General features: G+C 40.5%; 1 protein-coding gene across 1 annotated transcript in view; it reads right to left on the bottom strand.

Moving 5' to 3' along the window:
• The window catches only part of GLUD1 (glutamate dehydrogenase 1), a 28,830-nt gene extending 5,726 nt beyond the window's left edge, over window positions 1-23,104 (bottom strand). Inside the window, exons 1-9 of the mRNA XM_066554123.1 lie at window positions 22,643-23,104; window positions 10,974-11,054; window positions 10,077-10,132; window positions 9,125-9,188; window positions 7,424-7,518; window positions 3,129-3,308; window positions 1,510-1,647; window positions 311-448; window positions 103-183 (exon numbers count right to left, since the gene is read on the bottom strand). Of these exons, the coding sequence (XP_066410220.1) occupies window positions 103-183; window positions 311-448; window positions 1,510-1,647; window positions 3,129-3,308; window positions 7,424-7,518; window positions 9,125-9,188; window positions 10,077-10,132; window positions 10,974-11,054; window positions 22,643-23,075 (1,266 nt within the window). The 5' untranslated portion in view covers window positions 23,076-23,104. The remainder of the gene's footprint in view (window positions 1-102; window positions 184-310; window positions 449-1,509; window positions 1,648-3,128; window positions 3,309-7,423; window positions 7,519-9,124; window positions 9,189-10,076; window positions 10,133-10,973; window positions 11,055-22,642) is intronic.
• Between the last annotated feature and the right edge of the window lie 484 nt (window positions 23,105-23,588).

The following is a 23,588-nucleotide window of genomic DNA, read 5'->3' as shown; positions in this document are numbered from 1 at the left end:
GAATGAATGGCTCTTAATAAAGCCTCCAATAACTAGAGTCTTGGTACTCTTCACAAAAATGTTCCTTTGAAATGAAAATCAAAGGTCATGATAGAACCTTACAGGGATAACCATGATATTCCGCTCCAAGAAGATTTTGTCAGCTTCAGGAGTTGTAGGCCCATTGGCACCTTCAGCAATAATCTGAAAGAAATCACAGCACAGAGTAACTCAGAGGTATAGATTTGGGGTTGTTCATGCTGATTATTGAATATTTGTACTTAAACAGACCATCTCTGGTTTTCATTTCCATTTGAAGTCTCTGACTTACTTTTGCTTTAACCTTGTGTGCGTTGGCCTTGGTCAACTGCTTCTCGCTGGCAGCAGGGATGAGAATGTCACATTCTGTTTCCAGAATGCTGCCCTCAAGTGGCTTTGCTTTAGGGAAGCCCATGATTGTCCCGTGTTGCTGTGTGAAGAAAACAAACCACAGTGGTTTTAGTGTGTTTTGCACTCATACCAATTTCTTCCCTTCTGACTTTCAGAGTGAGAAAAGTGAGAAGCAACAAGACTAGAGAGACAGCACATCATGTAATTCCTGTCCTTACTTAGACATGAAACGCAAGCTACAAAGCTTCAGGAACAAAGTTCCCAAGACTGAAACATAAGTGCTCTCTGCATAAAGACACTGAGAAACATTTGGGCTGTGGAATATTTAAAAAAAAAGGTTCCTCTCAGCTCTTAAAATAGTTTTCAAACAACCAAAATGACTCACTAGTCTGCTACACCCAGGATAAGTTGCATCACATAAGATTCAAATGGTTTTTAAAATTCAGTACTACAATGATAGGCTTTGTTTAGTGATAGAATCTACATTCTTTTGAGAAAGAGGGTGATAAAGAAACTCAAATATTTCCTATATAAAAGAAGATGCATAACATAAGCCCCTAAGAAGTTTTAAGTAGAAGATTGTATTTTAGTGCCTGTGAACTGTCCCCTCAAGTCTGCTTCACATGGAAGCTGAAATAAAAAGACCACATCCAGTTTTCATTATAAACTACACATTCAAGTCACACTGCCAGGCAGGCTTTCATTCTTTCAGAAACATCCAATAGGTAAGAAACAGCAAAAGTACACTTTGTACATCTTAAACAACCATGTGCTCATGATTCTCAGTCAGGAATCCTTCAGGAACCTCCTTGCCTTGGTTCCTTAAGACATCCTTTCTAGTTTAGGCATAAGAAAGGCAATATAATAATAATTCCAATTCTGAAAAGAAAGTAATCAGCCTGCACACATACAGACATTTTTTGAGAGTCAGATCAAAGGGTAAAAAAGGTACCACCTGCATTTGCATTCTTGTTGGGGATAAGAAGGAAAGTCAGAAGAATCACTATTTCTAAGCCATTTTGAAAGGACTATATGCAGCATGCTTTAAATATCCCAACACCAGTTTACAGTCATCAGTCATTCTCTGTACTTGCAAAGCTGACAAAAATGAAACCCTTTCTGCTTAGCTAAGTTTCATACCAATTTGAAATCTTCTAGTTCCTTTGGGTCAATCCCATCAGGATTCCAGATGGAGCCATTGAACTCTCCGACAGCAACGCATTTTGCACCAAAACGATGCAAGTATCTCATAGAATGCAAGCCCACGTTACCAAATCCCTGAGGGTGCAAAGAGAAAGGGAAAAGTAGTTAACCCTCCAGTTAAAATGATGATTACTGCTAGGGCTAATATAGTTTTAAATAGTTCTTCATATATTGGCACATCTTGGCATTAGATGATGTGCATAGGCAAGATGGAAGAAATCTACATACATGCTATTCTTGTCTGAATCTCACTGCAGAAATGATGCAGTGTAGCCAGCAATGTATAGTTCTGATGAGTGTTTTATACTGGAAATATAGAAAGGAAGAGGTAATGCTACTATGAAAGTGTCAAAATGATGATGTCTATCAGCCTGGGAATGTTCTGTGTATCCACCTTGTGACTGGCACCCTCTTAAAGGGATTAATGGATTTTTGTATGACTATTGACTTAATTCCAGGCCATTAAGTTCCTTTACTTCCAGGATGTTCTGGAAGTAAAAGAACACACATAGCAGACAAAAAGTCATATGATCAGTGTTGGAAGTTGTAGTATGATTCTGTGCTGAAAAAAGCCCTGAATAATAAATTCCTGTATAACACAGCTTCGGTTATATTTGGGATTTTTGCTTATGTATTAGAAGCAAACTTCGATAAAAGAGTCTGTCATGCTTTAAGTCTCTTTGAAATGCTCTAGGTTCATTTTCCTACCAGAATTTTCTGCTTTTCTTATGGCCATATTTTCAGTCCAAGTTTTGCTTAAGGGCCTGTTTGTTAGTCCTCTGCCAGGCATGAAAATGCCAAAGAGCAGGGAGAGAAGTGTTGGACTTTTGCAGGGCAGAGATGTTTGTTGCAGACCACAGGTTAACTAGAGGACAACTTGGGAGGTTACAATTACTCTGCTATTTCTTTTCTAACAAGCACTTTTGAAAGCAACAAAACAAATCAGTTCCTCAAACGCTCCATTTAACATACTGTTTAAAGTTGAACAAGTTTCCTCTCTTGTAAGTTTTAGGAATGATAATGGATACTACTGACCATTGAACACTTTCAAAATTCAACTACATAAATTCCCAAGTCTTAGGAACACCAAAAATGTACATTTAACCCTACAAATTTAGGATAAGGTCTTAGTTTCTATTTTTCCAAGTGCTTATTCTGTAATGGAACCCTCAATTCCTCCTCTTAAATTTTTTATTGTAAAACATTGCACCAAATTTTGTGTAGGTAAAACCAGTGTCACAGCTCACTGAAAAGTGTGCTTAAAGACCTCGTGTAACAGTATTACATTCTGGTGTTTGTAGCTTACAAGACCATAATGAGTATAGAGATTTGGCTTTGTACCTGTAGAGTGCAAGTGAAAGTTCATTTTATAAAAACCAGTCCAAAATAAAGGACACCTATGTTGCTTGAAAAATGATTCTAAAGTTTGAGAGTAAAGGTTAACTTGGAAGTTTTAAAGCTCTCTCAGTTTTTAAGGGCTACAGCCTGTTTTAAAAACAGCTCTACTGAAAGTCTGTGTACTAATTATTTTCCTACTGTCTAAGGAAAAAAGTTACCTGAACAGCAAATGTTTTATCTCCAAATCCTGGAGTCATTCCTAATAAGCTCATATAAGAAGCTTCATTGATGAAATTTTCAATTCCATGGAAGACACCACGGCCAGTTGCAGATATACGTCCATGGATCCCACCCTGGCTGATGGGTTTACCAGTTACACATGCATGTGCATTAATATCCTGTAAAACAGCAAAGGACTTGTGAGACGTGGAATTAACCAATCAAAAAACAGCTAGAACAAGAAGTTTTGTACACTTTTGACATGAAACCAGAAATTTTAAGAGTCGGAACATGATATAGCTTAAATGAATTTAGTTTGTAAAGATTATTTCCTTCCTCACTTTGTCTGAACACCTCAGAATATTATGTCAGGAAAGTTGTGTAATGTAATTGTGGATATGGTCTGTGATATTTTGTTGCCTCTGAGTGTGTGTGCTAACTTTAGTCTGTGTATCATGGTGACATCCACAAGCAGACAAATCAAAAAGCTTTCAGGAATGTTTCTTAAAGTCAACTCCTATTTACAGCCACAATTTCTTTACATCACTAGTTTTGATATCCTTGAACTGGCTTTTAATAATCTTTAAACAGTGTTTAGTGTTCCTTTATAACAAATTCAGTTATTTTACAATTGCAAAATAAGGCATGAGGTCTGTAGTCAGAATACAGGGATGCTCTCAGAGGAAATCTGCAGTTTGAAGGTCATATAGGAAAAGTTGTGTATTTACTACTTTTATTCAGAAAAGCAGCATTTACAATCAAGCCTCCATTGTTAATTTGGTGGCAATAAAATTAAGTTTTCCATATTCCAGATAGTCAGCCAAGATAAAACAGCTATTTAAAATCATAGCTGATTTTTCCATTTGGAATTAATAACATGAAAGAAATTCTCCCAAAGCAGACACTGGAACTCCCTCTTCTGTCAGCAGTGGTTCCCATGCTCCCACACCCTGGGAGCACAGACACACAGTGCCTTGGCTTCCAGCACAAGTGAAAAAGGAGGGATGAAAGAGAAGGCACTGAAATGAGAGTGCCAGCAGCCGGATGGGTTTCCATTCCACCAGGCACACATTCACTGGGAGGCTCCCTCTGCTCCATCCCTTGTGCCAAAAGCATTTGCATGCCTGTGGTGCAGGGTGCTTGGTGAGAGGAAGGAAAGGAGCAGACAAAAGTGAGTGGAGGCAGAATGGCTGGAGGAGACTAGAGCCATAATGAAGACTAAAACTATTTCCTGTTTGAAAATGTCAGTGAGTTAACATATAAGCCTCTATAAGAACAATAAAGGTGATGCTGGGCTTGCCACAGAATTCCTAATTCAGCCTCCCAAAAGACAGCTCGCTGCTCTCCATAAGCTGTATGCTCCCTCTTGTGGCATGTCAACTGTAACAAACATTGGCAGGGCCGTTCTCTTGGAACCCCTTGGCCTGATGCTTTGGTGGACTTTAAGGTTTTTATTCTGTTATATGGTCTTAAACTATGCTTTGGGCTTTGTGCATTCACAAAAGAGGGAATATATTTTATAAATATGTGAAGAAATACAGCTTCCCCCCATATATAAGAATGTATTTATCAAAGTCCTTTCCTGTGTACCAAAAGTCTGTTGATTGTGTCAGGAAGTGCAGAAGAGCGGAAAGGATTAATTTAATAAAAAACTTCAGCCATATGTAACTCAGTGATCCAGCAACTTCAGATGGATTTTCTGGAACAGTTAACGTGGTAGTTATTAACAACTTGCATGATTTGGCAAGAAAATAGAGCATGAAGTGAGGACACATCCAGGTCTTCTTGAAGTCACTTATAAAAGCCACAGCTGATGTCAAAGTCCTAAAATCTTTGGTTTCAAGTGAATAAGCACAAACTTTCAACACATCTTGGGTGAAAACCAAAGAGCATGGCTTTTACTTGGAAGAGAACCTTGAAAAATGGCTTATAGCTAGCATCACAGACTTCTATTTCAGCACTGGTAGCTTATGAACTTAGTTGGTGATGTTCAGGCACTAAACTTCTTTACCCCTTTCCCCCTGCAATGATGTTCTCCTTGTCTCTCCAGCTCTCCTCGCTCTCTATGGTTGGTTGTGAGCAAACTTCCCTTATCTGCTTGTATCTGTTATTTGATTTATCCTTCCCACTGAAAACTCCCTGAGCACAGCTGTGTGCACTGTGCAAGCACAGAGCCATCAGGTCTGTATCTCAGACAGATCCCTCTCACCAGAGTTATCTTTCCACTCCACTGAATGTGGCACCTTGCACAGCTTCCATCTGTGTTTGCAGTTACGGCTTGATTCACTTCTGTTCGTTGCTCATTTTCTGCTCTGAGTTCCCTTTCCTTTTTCCCCCATGGTCATTTTTATCCTTTTAGTATTCCTTAATCACCTTTATTTTTGCTCTTGGTGTCCCAAACAGATCTGAAACATCTTCCTCTAGAGACTGGTTTTGATCAATTATTCCCCTTTTTATAGCCTTGTCAGAATTCTCCATTTCTCTTTCCTTCTCCATTACCTGGTCATTTTCCACAATAGCTCTGGAGTTCCACGGTGGCTACCACTCTCTCAAGTACAAACAAGCAAACCAACAAAATTAAGGAAACTAACATCCCCCCCCCAGCCCTTATTTCCATTTTTAATTAACTTTGCAGAAAAGCGTTCCTGAATCCTCTCAGTTTTTTTTTTTATTTTTCAATAGAATAGTGCCATACAGAGGGAGTCTAAAAAGAAGCTGTTGTAGGGTAATTCCAATTTTAATCCTCAGTAGTTATTTTCTTTTCTGTTGTCATTGAATCATAAGAATGTGTAGGACTACACAATAAGGTGGGCTTATAAAGTGGTAAGAATAAGAAATTCATCCATTTGAAAGCTTCTCTATCAGGGGTTAGTTTAATTTTTAAAAAAATTGAGCTTTTGTATAAAACTGCATGAGAACTCTTCAATATAGCAAATCTTAAGGCAGGTCACTTGTTGTGATCCTTCTTGTCAGTCTCAATAACACAGTGCTGTTGTATCACAGTGAAATACACATTTTAGTGCCATGGGTTAAATGTTAAAACTCAATGGTTTGAGGCGGTAGTTTTGCTCTAAGTTGGAATTTTAAGTTCTGACTGAGGGAACTAATTGCCACCCTGCATTTTGAAGTCCTTCTGAATTAATAACTTTGCCATTTTATATCAAGTTTTAATTAAAATATTTACCTATGTAAATAGCAAAAAGCAAATAATGTTTCACAGCGATATCCCTAACAGAAAGATTAGTGCAAAAGTAATTTAACTAGTCAACATGCCACAGCTGATTCTTCAAGCATGCCTTTTTCCTTCCGTAAGACACCTCAGACTGCATTTCAGACTTAGAATAACCTGTGCCACTGCACCTCCCAGTGTCCAAGGCCCCAGACAAGCGCTGTGCCAGGATTTGCCTGAGGACAGCAGGCACATCCTGAGCAATGTTCCAGAGCGGGGCACGTGGCACTGGCACTAATGGCCCAGGCACACACCCTGCAGGGCTTCAGGGAGCTGCTGCAAGGGACTGCACTGAGTACAAGGAAAGAGGAGCTGGGATAGGCAAACATGCACTAGAATAGCAGATGAACACATTAATACACAGCTACTGACAAAGAAGTTGTCCAAAATGTGTTTTTTCTTTGAACAGACCTGTTGAAAGCGTACAACAAAAGTGTTTGGTTAACAGGTACAAATAACCCCACTGACACAAGGACAAAGGCCAAGCATTAAAAAGTAATTTTTAAAAACTTTAAATTTTTTTTATTGCCTCCTGGGCTATAAATTATGTCAGTGTCCTTTTGCTTTACACTTTGAAGAATTTGCTGAAGTCCACAATGAAGCTTGTTACTTCTAGTAGACTGCAGAGAGTCTTAAAATTTTAGAAGTTATACCAATAGTGTGAATGTAATTTGCATTGTCTTTGAATGAACAAAACCATGAGCATGTATTTAATAAAACTTGTAAATTCAGTTATCAGTTAACAACTTTAAATTACTAATTACAGTACCAATGAAAAAAACCAGAGGAAAATTACAGAAATAGAAACCAATTTTAGACTATATACCTTTAAAAACAGAGTATTTTCTTTTGTTGAACAACTGTAATCAGTATTGTATCAGAGAAGCTTCTTTTAAGGCTAGTGTAAGAATATTATCTTTAAAGCTCTTTTTCCTTTGCTGTACCCTAAAATCCTCACACCACTGAGGCTGTCACAGTTTGTAAGAATATTTTTAGATCAAGTAAGTAAACAAATTGATATGATTAGGCAGCTTTTCTGCTTGAAAGCCTCTGCACAAGACTTACATAGTGTCCTATGGTACTGGCATAGGTGTCAGCAATCCAGGACATCTCCCTCTCGCCTGTGCTCATATCAGGAGCAGGAACATCCACACCAGGTCCTGTTGGCAACAGTGAAAAAAGCTCTTAAGGATCCAACAGAAATAGTTATTGTCAATCATTATTCCCTTGTGAACTGCAGGCCTTGACAGAGAAGAACTGTTTTCCTGTTTAATCCTCAGTTTACTATACAAGCAACATATTCTTCTGGATTCAATGCAGTTTTAGATGCTGTATCACACCTTTGTACAATATTATCAAAACCCCTAACCTTTACATAAGCCATCTGATAAAAGGTGAAGGCCACCTGGTAAATAAGAAGAGGAGTAGTTTGGGGTTTTTTGCAGGGAGGGTGCTATCTGGGTATGATTTCTATATACTGTGATATTGATTGGATTCTTCTGCATAAGAATTTCCTTTCTGTTCCTGGGTGAGGAATTAAATATTGAAGGTAAGCTGTACCTAGTCACTGCACTGTAGCACATGCATTTGATTTTACTGCTTACTTCAAGAAAGGTTTCATTTCTCTTTCTTGATGAAATAAACCTTTAAAAGAAGTCTCACACATCTGTTGAAATTTAAAAAAAAATCTGTTTTTTTTAGATAGCTAAAAATAGTATTTCCCCAGACTATTTAAGATCATAGAAACCTGCTAATCAGGATATTATATGCAACTCTGTCGTGACAATTTTTTCTAGGTATTTTTAAAAGGTTTGTGAAAGTTGTGTAGCACCAACCAGAGAGCCCAAAAGGAAGATAATTTTATCAAACCATTTTAATTGTCACAGAACTAATTATCACTATAGCTTCATTGTGTATAGTAAAACCACAGTCACATGTAACATCAGTAAGTGTGTTTATAAAGGAGCTCAATTTAGATGACAAATGCTCTGTCTGGAAGAGCAGCAAACACTCTGGCTAAAGAGCAAGAAAATGCAGATTAAAGGCAGTTAGATATCAGGAATACATGACAGACCTTTAATTAGTTACATGCCTCATTATTCATTTGAGTAAGAACCTTCTCTGGGTAAAGCTGCTCTCTTCAATTAAAAGTTGAGCTGGTAATAGTCAGCTTTCTGCAGAGAAGATGTCCAGGCAGCAAAGCTACCAGAACAGCTCAGGGCTGAGTGTGAATAAAGCCCTACTGACATTACAGAAGCTGAGGTTCTGTTACAACAGGCTCCTATGCCTCTTGCCTACGCTTCCCTTCCAGCCTCTGGTTGCCATGGGTGAAGCCATCAACTTTTGCTGGGGTGGATCTTCTATTTCCTTCCTCTCTTTCCTCAGATACCTGCCAAAAGCCTCAATTGAGACTACAGGAAACAGTAACAGTGAAGAGCTTGCTATTAGAGATTAAAACTGCCACAAATATGGTCACCATTTTATGATCTAACTCTGAGAGAAATGTGATTCATTTTGGATACCGTGACCTCAGCTTTTGTGGCTTCTCATAGCTACAACAGCCAGCAGAAAAAGTTAATTCACAGTTCCCTTTAAAAGGCACTGGGATGCAATGACTCAATTCTTTGTGGTTCTTGCTGAAAGTTCTGTATCCAAATTGTTTACAGCTCTCAAAAATACCGTTATTTCAGGCTATCATCTAGCAGACACTGCCAATGCACAACAAATCAGATCCCTAAATTTGAATAGTAATGCTGCCCAACATACCAATAAAGCCCTTTTTTGCCAGCTCCATGGTAAACCTTCTTGTGATCTTTTCCAATTCATTGTCCTATAGAGAAAATGCAATAAATATCAGAAGAAATCATTAGTGCTTATGAGTATTTGCTCAAACTTAACCCAAGCATAAGCCAACGCCCACTTCTTTTAGAAGGAAGGATGATTCATAATTTATATAATTTATATGCCACTCCCTAGCAGACCGTTGGTACTCAGGCAGCACAAGAAACATTGGGCTTTCTTTCTGTACATTCTGATCCATGACAAATTGGGAGCATGGCACAGGAAGAACCACCTGTGCCCATAGCAGAGATTTCCAGCAAACAAATCTGATATCCTGTGTGAGCGATTTACAACCAGCAACAGCAAGAGCTGCCCCTGCCACTTGTGTAATCCACACAGCCAAATGACTTGACACAAATCCTTACAGGAGCTTTCAGCTTAGAATATCTGTTATGTATTCTAGTATTCCTTTCTGTACAAGTTGTGTTAATTAGGACAAGAAGGCAAGCCTGCAGTAAACCTTTTATAAGCCAAGTTAGTTATTATTCACACTGGAACACTGCATAGAATGGTTTAATGGAGCATAAAACTATTAGTCAAAATAAACAAAAACATTAACTTTTTTTTGAAGAGTAACTTAATTTAAGCTTTTATTAACAGTATCAACTTTAAAAAATTTCCAGGTTCCAAATTATTTGTAGTCTCCTGATTTTCAGAAAAAAATAATAAATTAACTAATTGAAGTATTCCACCTCCAAAACACAGACCTCTTAAAAATTCTTTTCCTACCTATTGCATGCACAGGCTACATTCAGCCTTTACAGAGGCAGAAGTGGCAGGAGGTTTTTAGTGGTCAACAATGCCCTTAGAAGAGCTTTTTTAACTGGCTGGCTTCAGTATTGCAGATACCCAAATTTTTAACTATAATTAGGCTTACTGTGTAGTTCTTGGGATTGATCTTGACACCAGCCTTTGCCCCACCAAATGGCACATCTACAAGAATGCAAAGGAAAATCATTTTACTTTTTCAACAATAAAGGCAGAACACGTGAGAAAGATGTGTAATTATATCTTTGATTTTAGTGGTGATTTTGGTTTTGCTGCGTTTATGGCTTCTGAAGTGTAAGTTATAATCTGATCTAGGTACTCTCATAAAAATGGGAGATCTTTCAAGGCACTTTGAAAAGGGTCTTTAAAAGTCAAAAGTTCATTATTTAAATTTGCTACGCTTAAATATCTCTTGTACTTGACACTTGTAGAAATTTCAAGTTTTACCCTTTATATTTTCCTAGTTTAGCTCAAAAATGTTACTTTGGGAGTCCTAAGCACATCTATATACATTAGGAAAATATTTTCTTTTCTTACACATAATATGCAGATTCTCTCCAAACTTCTCTACAATTTAGTAGCTGTGTACAAGTTTTACTTCTTTATAACCCATAAAGGAATTTTATCCTTTGCTCTCCATAGCTCCCCTGCCTGAATCCTTTATAGCCTCCATCTGTTCTCCCTAAAATTAGTTCCCTATTAATCTAAGTTTGTCATACTTGAATATGAGTTCAAGATGTAGTACTGTCTATGGGAGAGGGTAGTTAGCACCATGTGGATTTTTCAAACAAAAATGCAACCTTATTTAACTATTTTCAGTGACAGGAGAGGGAATATGTACTATTATTTTGGTCACTATAGATTTTCCCACCTTGCTATAGATTTAAATTAGAGATTAGAGTCTGAAATTCATTTTAATCCTTTACATGTTTGGTTTTTCTATGTAATTACATCAGTACTGATTGAAACTGAAGATTGAAATCTTGCTTGAAAAATGAACACTTACCAACCACAGCACATTTGTATGTCATGAGAGATGCTAAGGCTTTCACTTCATCCACACTAACGTCCATACTATAACGGATACCTGCAAAAGACACATGAGAAAAAAATAGGAATTCACTGAACACCTTCATAAATGTTTATAAATTGGGAAGGGTTAATCCACACCAACAATCTTTAGCATGCAAGTAGGTTGTTTATCAACTTATTTATTCTAAGAGATAAAGAACAACACCCTGCTCCCCTATTTAAATGTTTATCTTTTATGTAGCAGAAATTCACTACTTCAGTAATTTTCTATGAAGTAGCTTAATGGCAGCACTCAGCCTTAGGGAAAAAGAGTGAATATTCCTTGTGATGAAGATGAATCAAGCTGACAGGTAGCTAAGAGCAGAGTTTTCGAGAGGCTGATAAAGCTCTTCAGACCCAAGATCTTTAGCTTTGGAGTTCACTCATTGTATATACAAGATTAACTTTGCTCCTGAGTGTAACTTATCAGTACAGGTTATAATCAAGATCTTGTTGATGGAGTAATAGAAGCTCCTGTTAAGTTCTAAGCCTTGGCTTTAAGGCCCTGGCTGCTAGGCACAGCCACAAAACAAAAAGCAACAAACCACTCTGCTAGTTTGAATTTTTTCAAAACATTTTGAGGGAATAGTCCTACACCAGTGAGCTTGTGAGACAAGGCCACCCATCCCACATCCACATTCCCACATGGAAGCCAGCCCACACCTGCATTCCCTGCTCCAAGTCACTCAGCAGGGCTGCAAGTGTGTGCTGACACATGGTACAAATGCAAATTCAATTTGTTGTGGGCTGGCAGCAGCTCAGATGCACAATGAGTGAGCTCAGCATTCAAGGCAGCTCAAAGCTGAGTAAAAAAATGGTTACACAAAGGTAAGGAGATCTTTCACCTGCCTCTTACCAGTCTTCTGAAAAATGGAAAAAATCCAATAAATTTATTGAACTCAGAGTTAAGACTCATTTATCTCAAGGTAGCTACAGAGTAGGAAATATTTAACCAAACTGACAAAGCAGATGCAGAGAACTAGAGAAGCTTAAATATGATGTTTAAGATCAACATGTGCCCAAAGTCATGTGGCCACAACCAAAAGGGTCCTACAGCTGTATGTTTGTTTCTATCCAAGCTTCTCCTACTTAACCAAGTATACAACAGAGCCATGAATAATTTATTATTCCCATCTTTACTCCCCAAATCTTTGGCTGTAGGTTCTGCCAAGTTGCACGGTGGTTTGTAGCAGGTACAGAGTGTCCTTTAGATGCCAGAACATGGCACCACAAATTTCCTATTATGTAAAGAGAAGCCCATATTCAGGTTCTCAGGAGTGAAAAAAGGCCAGCATACATTATCCAAACTAAAGCACTGTGCTGCTATGAAAGCCATTCCTGAATGCTCTGGAAACAATCCCAGTTTCAAAGGAACTAAGTGCTGCTCAAATAAAGCTGAGGGCCAAGTGCTGCTTTCTTATGTGAGTTCAATCAGTAAAAGAAAGTACCATGCCTCTGCAGAACAGAATTTAAATTTATTGTGTATAGGGGGGAAGGGTGGTCTCCAAAAGCAAACTACGTAGTTTCTGACTTAAGATAGCTGCAAGGAGTTGATGTCTGAGCTGTCAATAACCTTCTCATGGGAAGTAATATTCAAAATTTAAGTAGAACCTATCAGAGCCCAAAAGACCAGTCAAAGTTAGAATATTCATGTGTTGGGGTTTTTTAAATATGTCTTCCTCTAATTCTTCAGAGGAGCAGTTGTCCTTCTGTCAAGCTCTGAGCAAGAATGAGCACTGCCTATGGCACTGTCCCGCCTGGGGAAACCATTCCTTCTTGGTTGAGCAGGTACTCTGGGGACAGGTCTCATCTGAGTATTGCTCAAGCCAGCCAAGTTTGGAGTCACAGCCTATGTTGACCAAAAGTGAACTCTGCCCCTCCACCCCCCAGGTGAACTAGATCACTGTGTATTTATTCAACCCATTTACCTATTGAAACTTCCAAGCTGTGTATACAAAGCAGTTTTGCTATCAATGTACTCCTGCAGGCACACAAAATGTTGTTTATTGATATATGAAAAGCAGCAAGGAAACTAAATACTTTGGGATAGTTATCTTGAACAGTTTAAAGAGGGAAGCAAAATACAAGAAGAGAGGGAGGCTTCTTCTGCAAATCATACAGAAGATAGGATCTGAAGAGGTAAACAAGCAGCACTTTAACTGGAAGTGCTGGTGCACATATTTACTCCAGTGCATGTAGAACAGTTAGATCTCTGGTTCCTTGTACTACCACAAACTTTGACATAATAAATGTTAAGTCTTCATATGAAGGTAAATAGGGAAAAATCCCCAAAACTAACAAAGTACTGACAGGCTTTCAACTGAGCTGCCTGTCAGCCATGTACACATACCAGAACACAGGAAACTTTTGGACTTGAGGTCAAAATTGTTCTTTTCTGGACAACTTTGTACTTCAGAATAAGGTTTAACTCCTTTTCCAGGCTTTTAAACAGTTGTAATTAAAATGGCTTGACTGCTGGCTTTATCTTTGTAAGTGGAAGACTAGTCAGTTCTGAGAGTTGTGCTGACTTTACTGGTCACTCTTCTCTAGTTTATGTGGTAAAATCTTTCATTAGGTGAAGTTCAGGATGTGAACCCAAGTTCTCTGACAGGTGTGATGAATTTTTCCCTTCCCTGGCAGGAGCACAGAACATTTAAGATGTGCTAACACTTAATTCCTTTTCACAATTCAGCCAGTTACTGTTTTCCAGGAATTGTAATTACTCTACAGGAGGGCCACCTCTTGACAGGGAAGTTATTTGTGCTAAGTTGTTAAGACTGATGAGAAGCAGGCATCTGAGAATGCTGTACATTCCATCTGCAAGCACAGGCACAAAGATAAAAGACTTACTTAATTTCTATTCTATTTGGACATCATTGAAATTTAGTTTGACAGCTTCCTAATTTGGCAGGAGTATTGCCACGCATTTGCGTGGCATCTTTTGGCAGTGTTACCAGGCATTCAATAGCCTAAGTCTAAAAATGGACCATATGCACAGATAAAATACTGGGTTTGGTTTTTTGGGTTTTTTTAAGGTTCTCACCACATAAAAGCAAACAAAGTCACTGTTAGGTAGCAAGATTACAATTTTTTTTTAACTCTGGCAAGTCCCACTCAGTAAGTCTCTGGAAACTTGTGACTTTTACAGACAACTGCAAAAAAACAGTTTGAAGAAAGCCTCAAGTTACAGTATGACTCACGACCATGGAAAATACTTTTCATTGGAAAACATATGAATTCTTGTTCCAGTTGAGAATTCTCTTTCCTTACCACGCCCCAAGAAGTTAAACAGTATGCTAAGAGTAACTTTGTTTTTCTATGCACAAAGGTTTCTAAATGAGGAAATAAGTTTTCATTGAATTTTTTAGTATGAAGTCAGTATGAAGAGAAGGCTTTATCACTACATGGCAGTGTCTATGCTTTTAAAACTTCTTTTTTATGATCTGTATTATGGAGATATTATATCTGTTACTTCCTCACATCAAAGCAGTCTTTATCAGCAAGGCTACTTTGGATTCTATAGTAACAGCAGTTAGTTATAATTTTAATCATTTTATCATTTTGTAGCAAGGGGTGTACTAATATATGCATAACAAAGACCTTGATTTCCAAGAAAATTGGTTGTACATCCTACTAGAGTTTACATTGTACAGACTTCTGTATGTTCTGTGATGTTAAGGGTGTTCATTATGCTTCCTTAGAAAATGTGGTGTACAGTAGTCATCCTTTTCAAGGATCCTTTTCAAGGATGACTAGTGCCTTTCTAGTACGCCTACAAATCTATTTAGGGTAGTTCATGTCACTATTTTCTGAGCTTCTTGTGCAGTGATCCTAAATGATAGTACCTACATGTGCCCTTGCTACTAATGAGCACGAGGTATTCAAAGTCTCAAAAAAACCCTCAACAGTTGCCATAGCAACAGTTCAAAGCAAAACACTTGGTAAACTACTCCTTCTGTTCTAAGTATCTTGTAAATCTTAGTAAGTCTCTCGAGTTCCCCAGAACCTGGAACACATTTGCATCTCAGCCTAAATTATTAATATCTAACCAAGGGTTTTGTCCTGCTTTGACTTCAGTGTTTTCTTCTGGTTGTCATGTTCTTGTGAACTTTGGAAGTAATTTGGGTCCTTTACAGATGACAATTCCTGTAAATATGGTGCATTTGTTCTGCTCACCTCTATTTGCAAAGTGCTTGCTCATCAAAAGAAACCTTCCAGAGCAGCAGCTATCCTACACTAGCCATACACAGTCAGCAACACAGATGTCATCATCTCCTCTGGAAGTTCTAGGAGTGACTACAGGCATGTTAATCTCCCAGTTAGCAGCACTGGATTCTGCAGCAGCTCTGTGGGTTAGCAGCTTGCCTGACCCAGCCCAGAGGCTCAAGGTCTAAGCCCACAGTCTGAAGGAGCTTCAGTAAAGATGCTCACCTACGGATTCTGCAAAATCCATAAATCAGCCCCAGCACTTACTGCAATGCCTTAAAGTTTTAACTCTGGATTATGTATATTTTCATGTTTGGTTAGTAAACAAGTGCAATTGTGATTGTACTACCATCAAATTCAGTATTCACTGACACTTAACTCAGTAGGGACCTATCATCCAAGCAGTTCTTAAACCCTTTCAGAACACACACATTTTTCTAGACTCAGAAAAACAATTCAACCTTCCCAAGAAGGAAACTGCTGAGCCTTATTTAACCATTTGAAAAGTGTGATAAACAGCTCAGTGACCAATTTGTAATTATTGAAGACAAAGGAATTCCAGATAAACCTAACAAAGCAAGATGAGTAATTCAGTCCTGGAAAACAAGAACACTGTACACCAATCAGCAACAAGAACCACTAATTCCTAAATTCAATTCACTAACTGCCAAGAGAAGAGATAAAAATATTTATCTCTTCCTACACAGTACTAGCCAGCTACAAAGCTGGGGTAGGACAGACATTCCCTATAGAGAAGCCCCCCCACTCTGCTTTAAGCACCAGTATGTATAAAATGACTATAAGGTATTCAGCCAGCCAGAATACTTCAGCATACCACTTATTGTATGTTTTTAATAAGCTGCACTTGAAATATGCTTAAACATATACGTTTATTTCAATCTATGCTGAGAAAAGCCAAGAATTTTCTCTATTCAAGAACTACCTCTGGTGCATTGATAAGACTTGGTGTATTAAATGTGAATATGGCAAATCTAGAGCACTACCAGGCAAGCAAATAGGACATGAATTTATGCACTTGGAATCTGGCTATGAAGTAAAGTCTCTCACCTACAGAACTACCTCAGCCCCACCTAAAGGATTAGATCACTAGATCATTAAAGTGCACTCAACACTGTAGTAAGAAGGGCAGAAACAGGGAGACACAGTAAACTGCTTCCAATAGACATTATTATTACCACGTGCAGGGGCGTGTGTGCAGAGGGGGACATAACACACAAGTTGGCCCTGGCTGGTCCAAATGCCATAGGAGCCACAAAACAAGAAGCCACCACAGTGCTGACATGAGGCAGGCAAATTCCATGCTCTTCCTAAGAGTCTAATTTCTAACAAGATGGAGCTGTGTCAATTCATGCAACAAAAAAGTGTTTGCTAGGATCACCCAGAGAACAGGAGGGAGGCTATCACACAGGAGATTCCTCTCCCCAACACGTGTTTATGCAGAAAGCCCAATGCTGAGAGAGGTATGATCTCTCTATAAATAGACAAAGAGCCAACAGTAGCAAGGGAAAACAACTATTTAAGATCAAGGACAAAGCTGGCTACTGCAGCAACAGTATGAGCTGATTATATGAAAAAGCTGAGACTAAAAAGATTCACAGCCAAAAGTGCAAGGCATAGCCTCATACAAGAATATCTAAGGTAAAAACAAAAACCTGATATGGTTCACATTATAACTAGCATATTAAAAGACAAGACATACATTCCTTTCCTTATTTTTTCACTTGCAATTTAAATGTATATCCGCTATTGCACTAATTGTGAAGTCAGATAAGCTACAATAAGAGAATAGAAACCTTTGAAAATTGGTCAAAGGTTGGACTCAATCTTAGAGGTATTTTCCAGTCTTAATGGTTCTATGAAAGTAAGGCACTCATATAAGCTTTAGCTGTAACACTGAAGTGCTATCACAACTAGGCTAATTACCTTTTTTTCCCCAAAACAACCTCTCCTGCTCCTTTGGAGTTAGATCAGTTTCCAAGGTTTATTTCAGGTTACAGATGGTCCATGTTATAGCTCCATCTGTTGCATGGTCCAAAGGGTACATTTCCATGTCTTACTCAAAAGACCCTGGGCCAAAAGCAAAGCTCTTAACTTTCACCCATGCATGATTTTAAAAAAAATCAAAGCCACTAATTCAACCCCAAGATAAACAGCTCTGCTGGTTCCAAGATGCCTTATAGCACTACTCCTTACCCTCTTAGAAAAGGAATAAATAATGGTGAGACAGCACGTGTACTGGTCCAAGTCCTGCATGTACAGATTTCTTTTGCAAGTAAGGTTTCCATCATCAGGTATGTACACTGTTTTAACCACAATAATGCTTGCACAGAGAGTATTTTGTGACTGGGCACTGAGATCAGTGCCAGCCTTGGACCTCTGCAATTGGAAAACTGCGGCAAGGCTGGCATGAATAAAAGTCACCTTATGCAGTAAGAAACTCATTAATATGAGCTCATGAGCCAAGTGAGAAGGATAAATCCTGATAGGCAGAATAAATGCAGCCAAGACCAGACAACAGAAAAGTTTTGTAGTGCAGAATAGCTCCTTCCACTAACCAGCCAAGGCAGCACTACACAGGAAATCAAATTCATTCACCTCCAAGTCAACTGAACAAATAAAGTAAGACTCATTTGTCTTCACATAAAAGAGTGAACTCAGAAGTAATGTTTGACAAAGCTTTCAAAAGTCCTCTTTAAATGAAAGTTATACTAAATCTAGCCCAGAACTAAGGTTGGTTTTAAAGCCTTTCTGAACTGAGGAAGCAGCTGGGATTTGGTTACAGCAATTTGGGTGAGCACAAACCAGTTAGGCTGTTTCTGGCTCTGATTCATTTGGTTTCATTTATAACAGACTTGTTTGACAGTTGGTTAACATGGAAAGGCTTGAAAAAGTTTTGAAACTACTTAACAGCATTATTCTCATAATAAATGCTGCCTAACAAACACAGAATCACTTCCATACTACTAAGCAGGTAAAAATTCAGTAAGTCCATTTTGTTTTCTGAAACTGATCAATTAATGATAAATAGCCATCAGCAATCACATAAAAAGTAGCTTAACCAGTTCTACACCTTTCACAGAACCTGCTGAAATTATTTAGAAGAATTTATTAAGTAGGAACTGCCAGAGTAGTTTCCAACAAAGTCATCTGTATTCAGACATCTCATTTCCTGTACCCTACTTGGTTTGTTTTACTTCTTTAGGCAGCTGTCAGTGCAGTGAACAGAGCAGCTGTGGTTTCCTGTTAGTACTGGCCACTGGCATGCAAGTCACCACACCAGCAAAGGAAAGAGTGATGTGACCCACAGCATTACTCCACCTACCAGGCAGCATCAGTCCACTTGTATAAATACATTTGGAGCATAAGCAACATGAGTTCCAACACATGAGAAAACTGCTTATTCCATATTCTCAGTGGGCTGAGGAGGCATCTAACTGATTTTTCCTTTGTAGTAAACAGTTTCATTGCAGAAAATGGAGTCCTTGAAACATGGATTTGCATGCTGGACATACTGCAAGACCTACCACTTAAATGGGGATATTCATGATGGTTCTGTAAAGATTCCTAAAGCACAGCAGAGAAGCGCTGCTAAGGAAAAGAATCACCACCTTCTCTCAACCTGCGAAAGTTTGCAACGCCCCAAAGCAGAATGAACTTCTACAACAATTAAATAGGTAAGCACCACAAGATTCAACAAGAAATGTTATTTCTGGGTTCTCTCAGTAAGGTGGAAAACCACCAAAAGTTGCAAAGTGAAAAGACAGCATGTTTCAGTACCTCATGCCTTTTCCAGAAAAGCACTTTTCTTCACCTGATGAAGAATCACTTGCACTGCTATGTAGTGACAGCTACGTCCAACACAACCAAGCTGACTTGTGTTCTTACGTGTGCTTTGAGGGGAGAGAGTAAAGTAGGAAAAGCTTTTAAATAACTTCCCATTTTTATGAACAATGCTTTTGATTGTTAGAATTAGGGTATTAAGAGCATTGTACTTCTTGAATAGAAATACCACAGTCAGGTTTCTCACCAAGGTGTAGAAGTTTGCCTATACAAAAAATGTAAGACTGATCTTGGATTTGCCCTCATGCAGCTGTGTCAGGCTACAGTCATCCATCCACTCAGGAGCTGTATTTTCAAAGCAGTCCTCTCATGGCATTCACTCTACTGCAGTATTTCTACTTAGCAGGCAAAAGAGAAGCCAGCACAGAACAGGTGTGGAAGGACTACTAGTCAAGGAACTGCTGGTTTATACCAACAGGTATCATTTGCATGCACATGTGAGATTTATGAAGATAAACCTTGCATTTAGATTCTGGCAGTTTTCACATTTGGGCTGGATCACTAAATGGGGATTGAGGTTTCACTCCAGCAGAGAATGAGCAGGCAAAGAAATTGAAGATACCTCTGACAGAAGGAACATCATCTAAATGTTACACTGTTAACTACAAACGTTTAGTAGAAATAAGAAGGTGCTGATAAAGTGCATATAATTAAAATGTTTATTTAGACTCTTCTTCTTTGAGTAATTCAGCTGCCTCCAAGTTTAGGGCATTTAAATCAAGATTTTAAAATTTGATTTACAGTATAAATTCTTCATTAGTTCATGGTTAAATCTGTAAATGCCCTTATACACAGAAAGGCATACAGAAGACACAACTGCTAATGAAGTATTTTGGTATGAATTTACTGAAAAAATTAGGAACAATTAAAGGAGGACAGCCTTTAAAAGACCTAAAATTTTTGTACTCCTGCATTTCCTACTTGAATCTTAAAGTGTATTTTGATCATTTGTCTAATCTGCATACACAACAGTATTTAATATTTTCTAACCAGCATCTCTTATCCTTCAGTTTATGTAAACATCAAGAAATATAAGAGATGAGCTTTTAAAGCACAATGCTCCTTGAAAGAACAACAGACATGACAAAGCATCCCCACTTACTTGCAATAACCTAGCAGTAACTAAACACCATTTCTTTCTTAGTACCAAATACACACACACCCCAAAAAAAACCAAACCAGAATGGGTAACCTTGTTTTACCAAATTTTGCTTTTCAGGAAGCACAAAGTTAAAGGTCACAATTCTGCACATAAAAAGATGTGCTGTGTTCTTCCCAATGTCTTTGCAAGCCTTCCACTTGTCAACTCACCCCTTCTTTTAGAAGGGGGCCTTATGTCCCTTGCTGTTCCTTGATGGTGTGAATTACTTGCATTGGCCTCTGGGGTCCACAGTGTGTGGGACACTCACTTCAGCAAGTTTCCCCATTTCATTCTGTTATATGGAGTTTGGAGTTGTGTTTCATTGGACTTTGTGCTTTTATTCCTGTGGACTGTACTAGGATTCTAGGTCAAAAACTCCTTTTGGACAAAAGCTCAAGTTGTTGCACTTCAGGTGGATCAAATGCACTATAAATGCAGAAATATCTCTACCACTCCCTTATCTTTAAAGTAGAAATGTTCTACTTCCTCACACCTTTTTCATATCGGGTTTCAAGCAATCGATCTTTGCTTATCATGCCTCCCATTTAAATTTACTACCAATTCATATCTGTCACCTGATAGTGAGCAAATTCCTAGAGAGCAGTAGAAGGTGAAATCCATTAATGATCTCTCTGCTTAAGAATGGAAAGGAAATATCATTTGCAATTCCTTCCCTAAATTCAGAGGGGGTGGGGAGTAGCACAAGAAGAAAAGGACAAACTACTGAGACTTCCTACTTTCTTGAGCTGTCATTTTCAATTGCCTGTAAGTGCTCCAGTGTTTGCTTCAGTGTGAGTGCAGACAGGCATAACAAATGCCACCGAAAATCAAGAAATTCTGGTGAGGATTTAGAAATGTAGGTACCAGAACAGACAGTGTCCAATCTCCCAGTTGGTGAGGTTTGTTCATGTACAATGCATTTTATAATTATTTGTTTGTAAACATTAGTTCCTTCACTTAGGAGCAGTACTAATGTGAAATATCAGAAGCTATCATATATTAATATTCTATTATTACTTCATTTGCCACTGGACTGCATTTTGTTATGCAAGCAGGATCTTAAGAGTAACGCAGACTGTACAGCAAAGGACTTTTTGTAAGCAGCAGCAAAGAGTAACTTAACTGGGGCAGAAATACAACAGTAGTGTGGTATCCATCAGTATTTTAAAAGAAATTATAGCAATGTTATGGAACAGTAAATTCACACAGCATAAACTTCAGCCACGCCCATGCTGGCTGGAGTCTCATGCTAATTCTTGCTTCAAGTAAACAACCAAAAGTTGAGTTAGCCTCTTTTGGGTAAGAATTTAGCATGTTACAGGACACTCAGTAGATATTTGATTTTGGAATGTTAGGAATCACATTAACAGGACACACTATTTGTGCTGCAGAGAGAAATCCTCATGTCATATATATGCCAGCTGAACTGATTCTCACAAACACATTCACCTAAGAACACCCTTCCTAATCTAGTCTTGAAGTTGGAGGACTACATTTTTAAGCAATTGCTTGGTTTCTTTTACCGTCATTATTTACTATAAAGCTGATGTACACTGAAAAAAAATACATGTGTTTACAGACTACAGAAGCTCTGGTTTGAGTCACAGACCTGACATGGTTTCCAATATTCAAATGTCCACAAAGATCAGAGCTCTTGAGTAAGTTATGCTGAAGGACATCTGTATTTGTTTTTCAAGGAAATGCCATCTATCCCAGACTAAAAGGGAGTCTGATTCCTCTGAGATCACGGCTGATCCCATGAGAGCCCAGCTCTGCTCAGCTCCAGTGGGATTCACCCTCCGGGTCCCTCAGCATGTCTCACCTACCTAGAGCTAGCCACTTCCAGAAAAATCACTTTTATCTAACTATGTATCCAGGCGGCAACTGGAAACACAGTTAACTTTTTATTAAAACTTGTTATTTTTCTCTAGGGATGCTTCCTTGTGTGAGCACAAGCTTTTCGCCAACACAGCCGGCTGAGTGACAGCGGCTCGACTCGACTCGAGCAGGCACTTCTAGCATGGAGCTCCCCGCTTTCCCTACAAACACTATCGAGGTTTGAGTTAAAATCAGGCGGGGATCTCTTCGCCATGCCTAGGGCCAGACGGGCGGCGGGTGCGGCGAACGCTCGACAGGCGGCCGTGACACCCGGCCCGGGGCTGGCCCGGGGGTCACCCGCGGGGCCGGGACAGCGGAGCGCCGGAGGGCTGAGGAGGAACGGCCCTGCGCCTGCGTCTCCTCGGGTATCGGATACCACGGGTGGCACAGCGAGGCAGCCGCCTGGCCAGCTGGCCGGGCGGGCAGCAGGCACGGCGGGACAGGGGGGGGCTGGTCGGGGGCACGGCGGGGCGGGGCGGCCCGGCCCTCCGCGGGCCCGGCGAGGCGGCGGCTCTCACCTCCCTTGCAGGGCGTGCGGTGCTGGCTGTGCTGCGCCCGGTAGCCCTCGATCACCTCCCACTCGCCATTGTCGCGCTTGATGGGGAAGGAAACGCTGAGCACATGGTTGCAGGGCTTGATGATGCGGAGGATGCCGCGGACGCGGTGGCGCCGCTCCTCCATGCCCTCGCGGGTGCGCAGCCCTTCCACCAGCTTGTCCTCCACGATGCTGGCGCCGCGATCGAAGAACCCCTCCACCATCTTGAAGAAGTTGGGGTCGTCTTCTTTCTTCGCCGCCTCGCAGTAGTGCCGCCGCGGACACCGGCCGCCGCCCCACGCCGCCGCCACTACTGCCCCTCCGGCCGCCGCCGCCGGCCCGCCCGGCTCCGAGCCCGCCAGCACCGAGCCGGCGGCCAGGCGGGACGCCAGCAGCTCCCCCAAGTAGCGGTACATGGCGGCGGCCGCCAGAAGCGAGGATCGGAGCGGTGCTGCCGCTGTCACAGGAGGGGCCGGGGGCTGGGCGCCGCCGCCACCGCCTTTAAACGCGGGCTGCAGGGGGGGCGGCGCGCCCGCGGGGCGCGGGGGGCGGGAGCTCTCCGCGGCTTCCGAGCGCGCCTGCGCCCCGCGCCCCGCGCCGCCCCCGGCGGGATTCGCGGAGGGGAGGGGGCGCGGCGGTGGGGCCGGGCCGCGCCTGCGCAGTGCGCGCCCGCCGCGCCGCTCCTTCCCCTTCCCGTTCCTTTTCCGTGTGGCCGGGCCCGCTGCCCGCCCCGCTGGGAGCGCAGCCGCTGCCAAGCGCCTGGGCCGCGGGGCTCTGCGCCGGTTGGCTGACCTGCTGCTCGTGGGGAGCCCGGGCTGGGCTGCCTTCAGGTGCCGCCCTCAGCTGCGTGAAAAATGAGGTCTCTGTTAGCGCGAGTGAGGGCGGGCTCACACCCAGCGTTCAGCGCTGCCGGGGAAAGGAGCCTGTGG

This window comes from Molothrus aeneus, chromosome 8 (assembly GCF_037042795.1).
Source record: "Molothrus aeneus isolate 106 chromosome 8, BPBGC_Maene_1.0, whole genome shotgun sequence".
NCBI lineage: Eukaryota > Metazoa > Chordata > Aves > Passeriformes > Icteridae > Molothrus > Molothrus aeneus.
The sequence above is the reverse complement of the archived record's forward strand: the minus strand, read 5'-3'. Positions and strand labels throughout refer to the sequence as shown.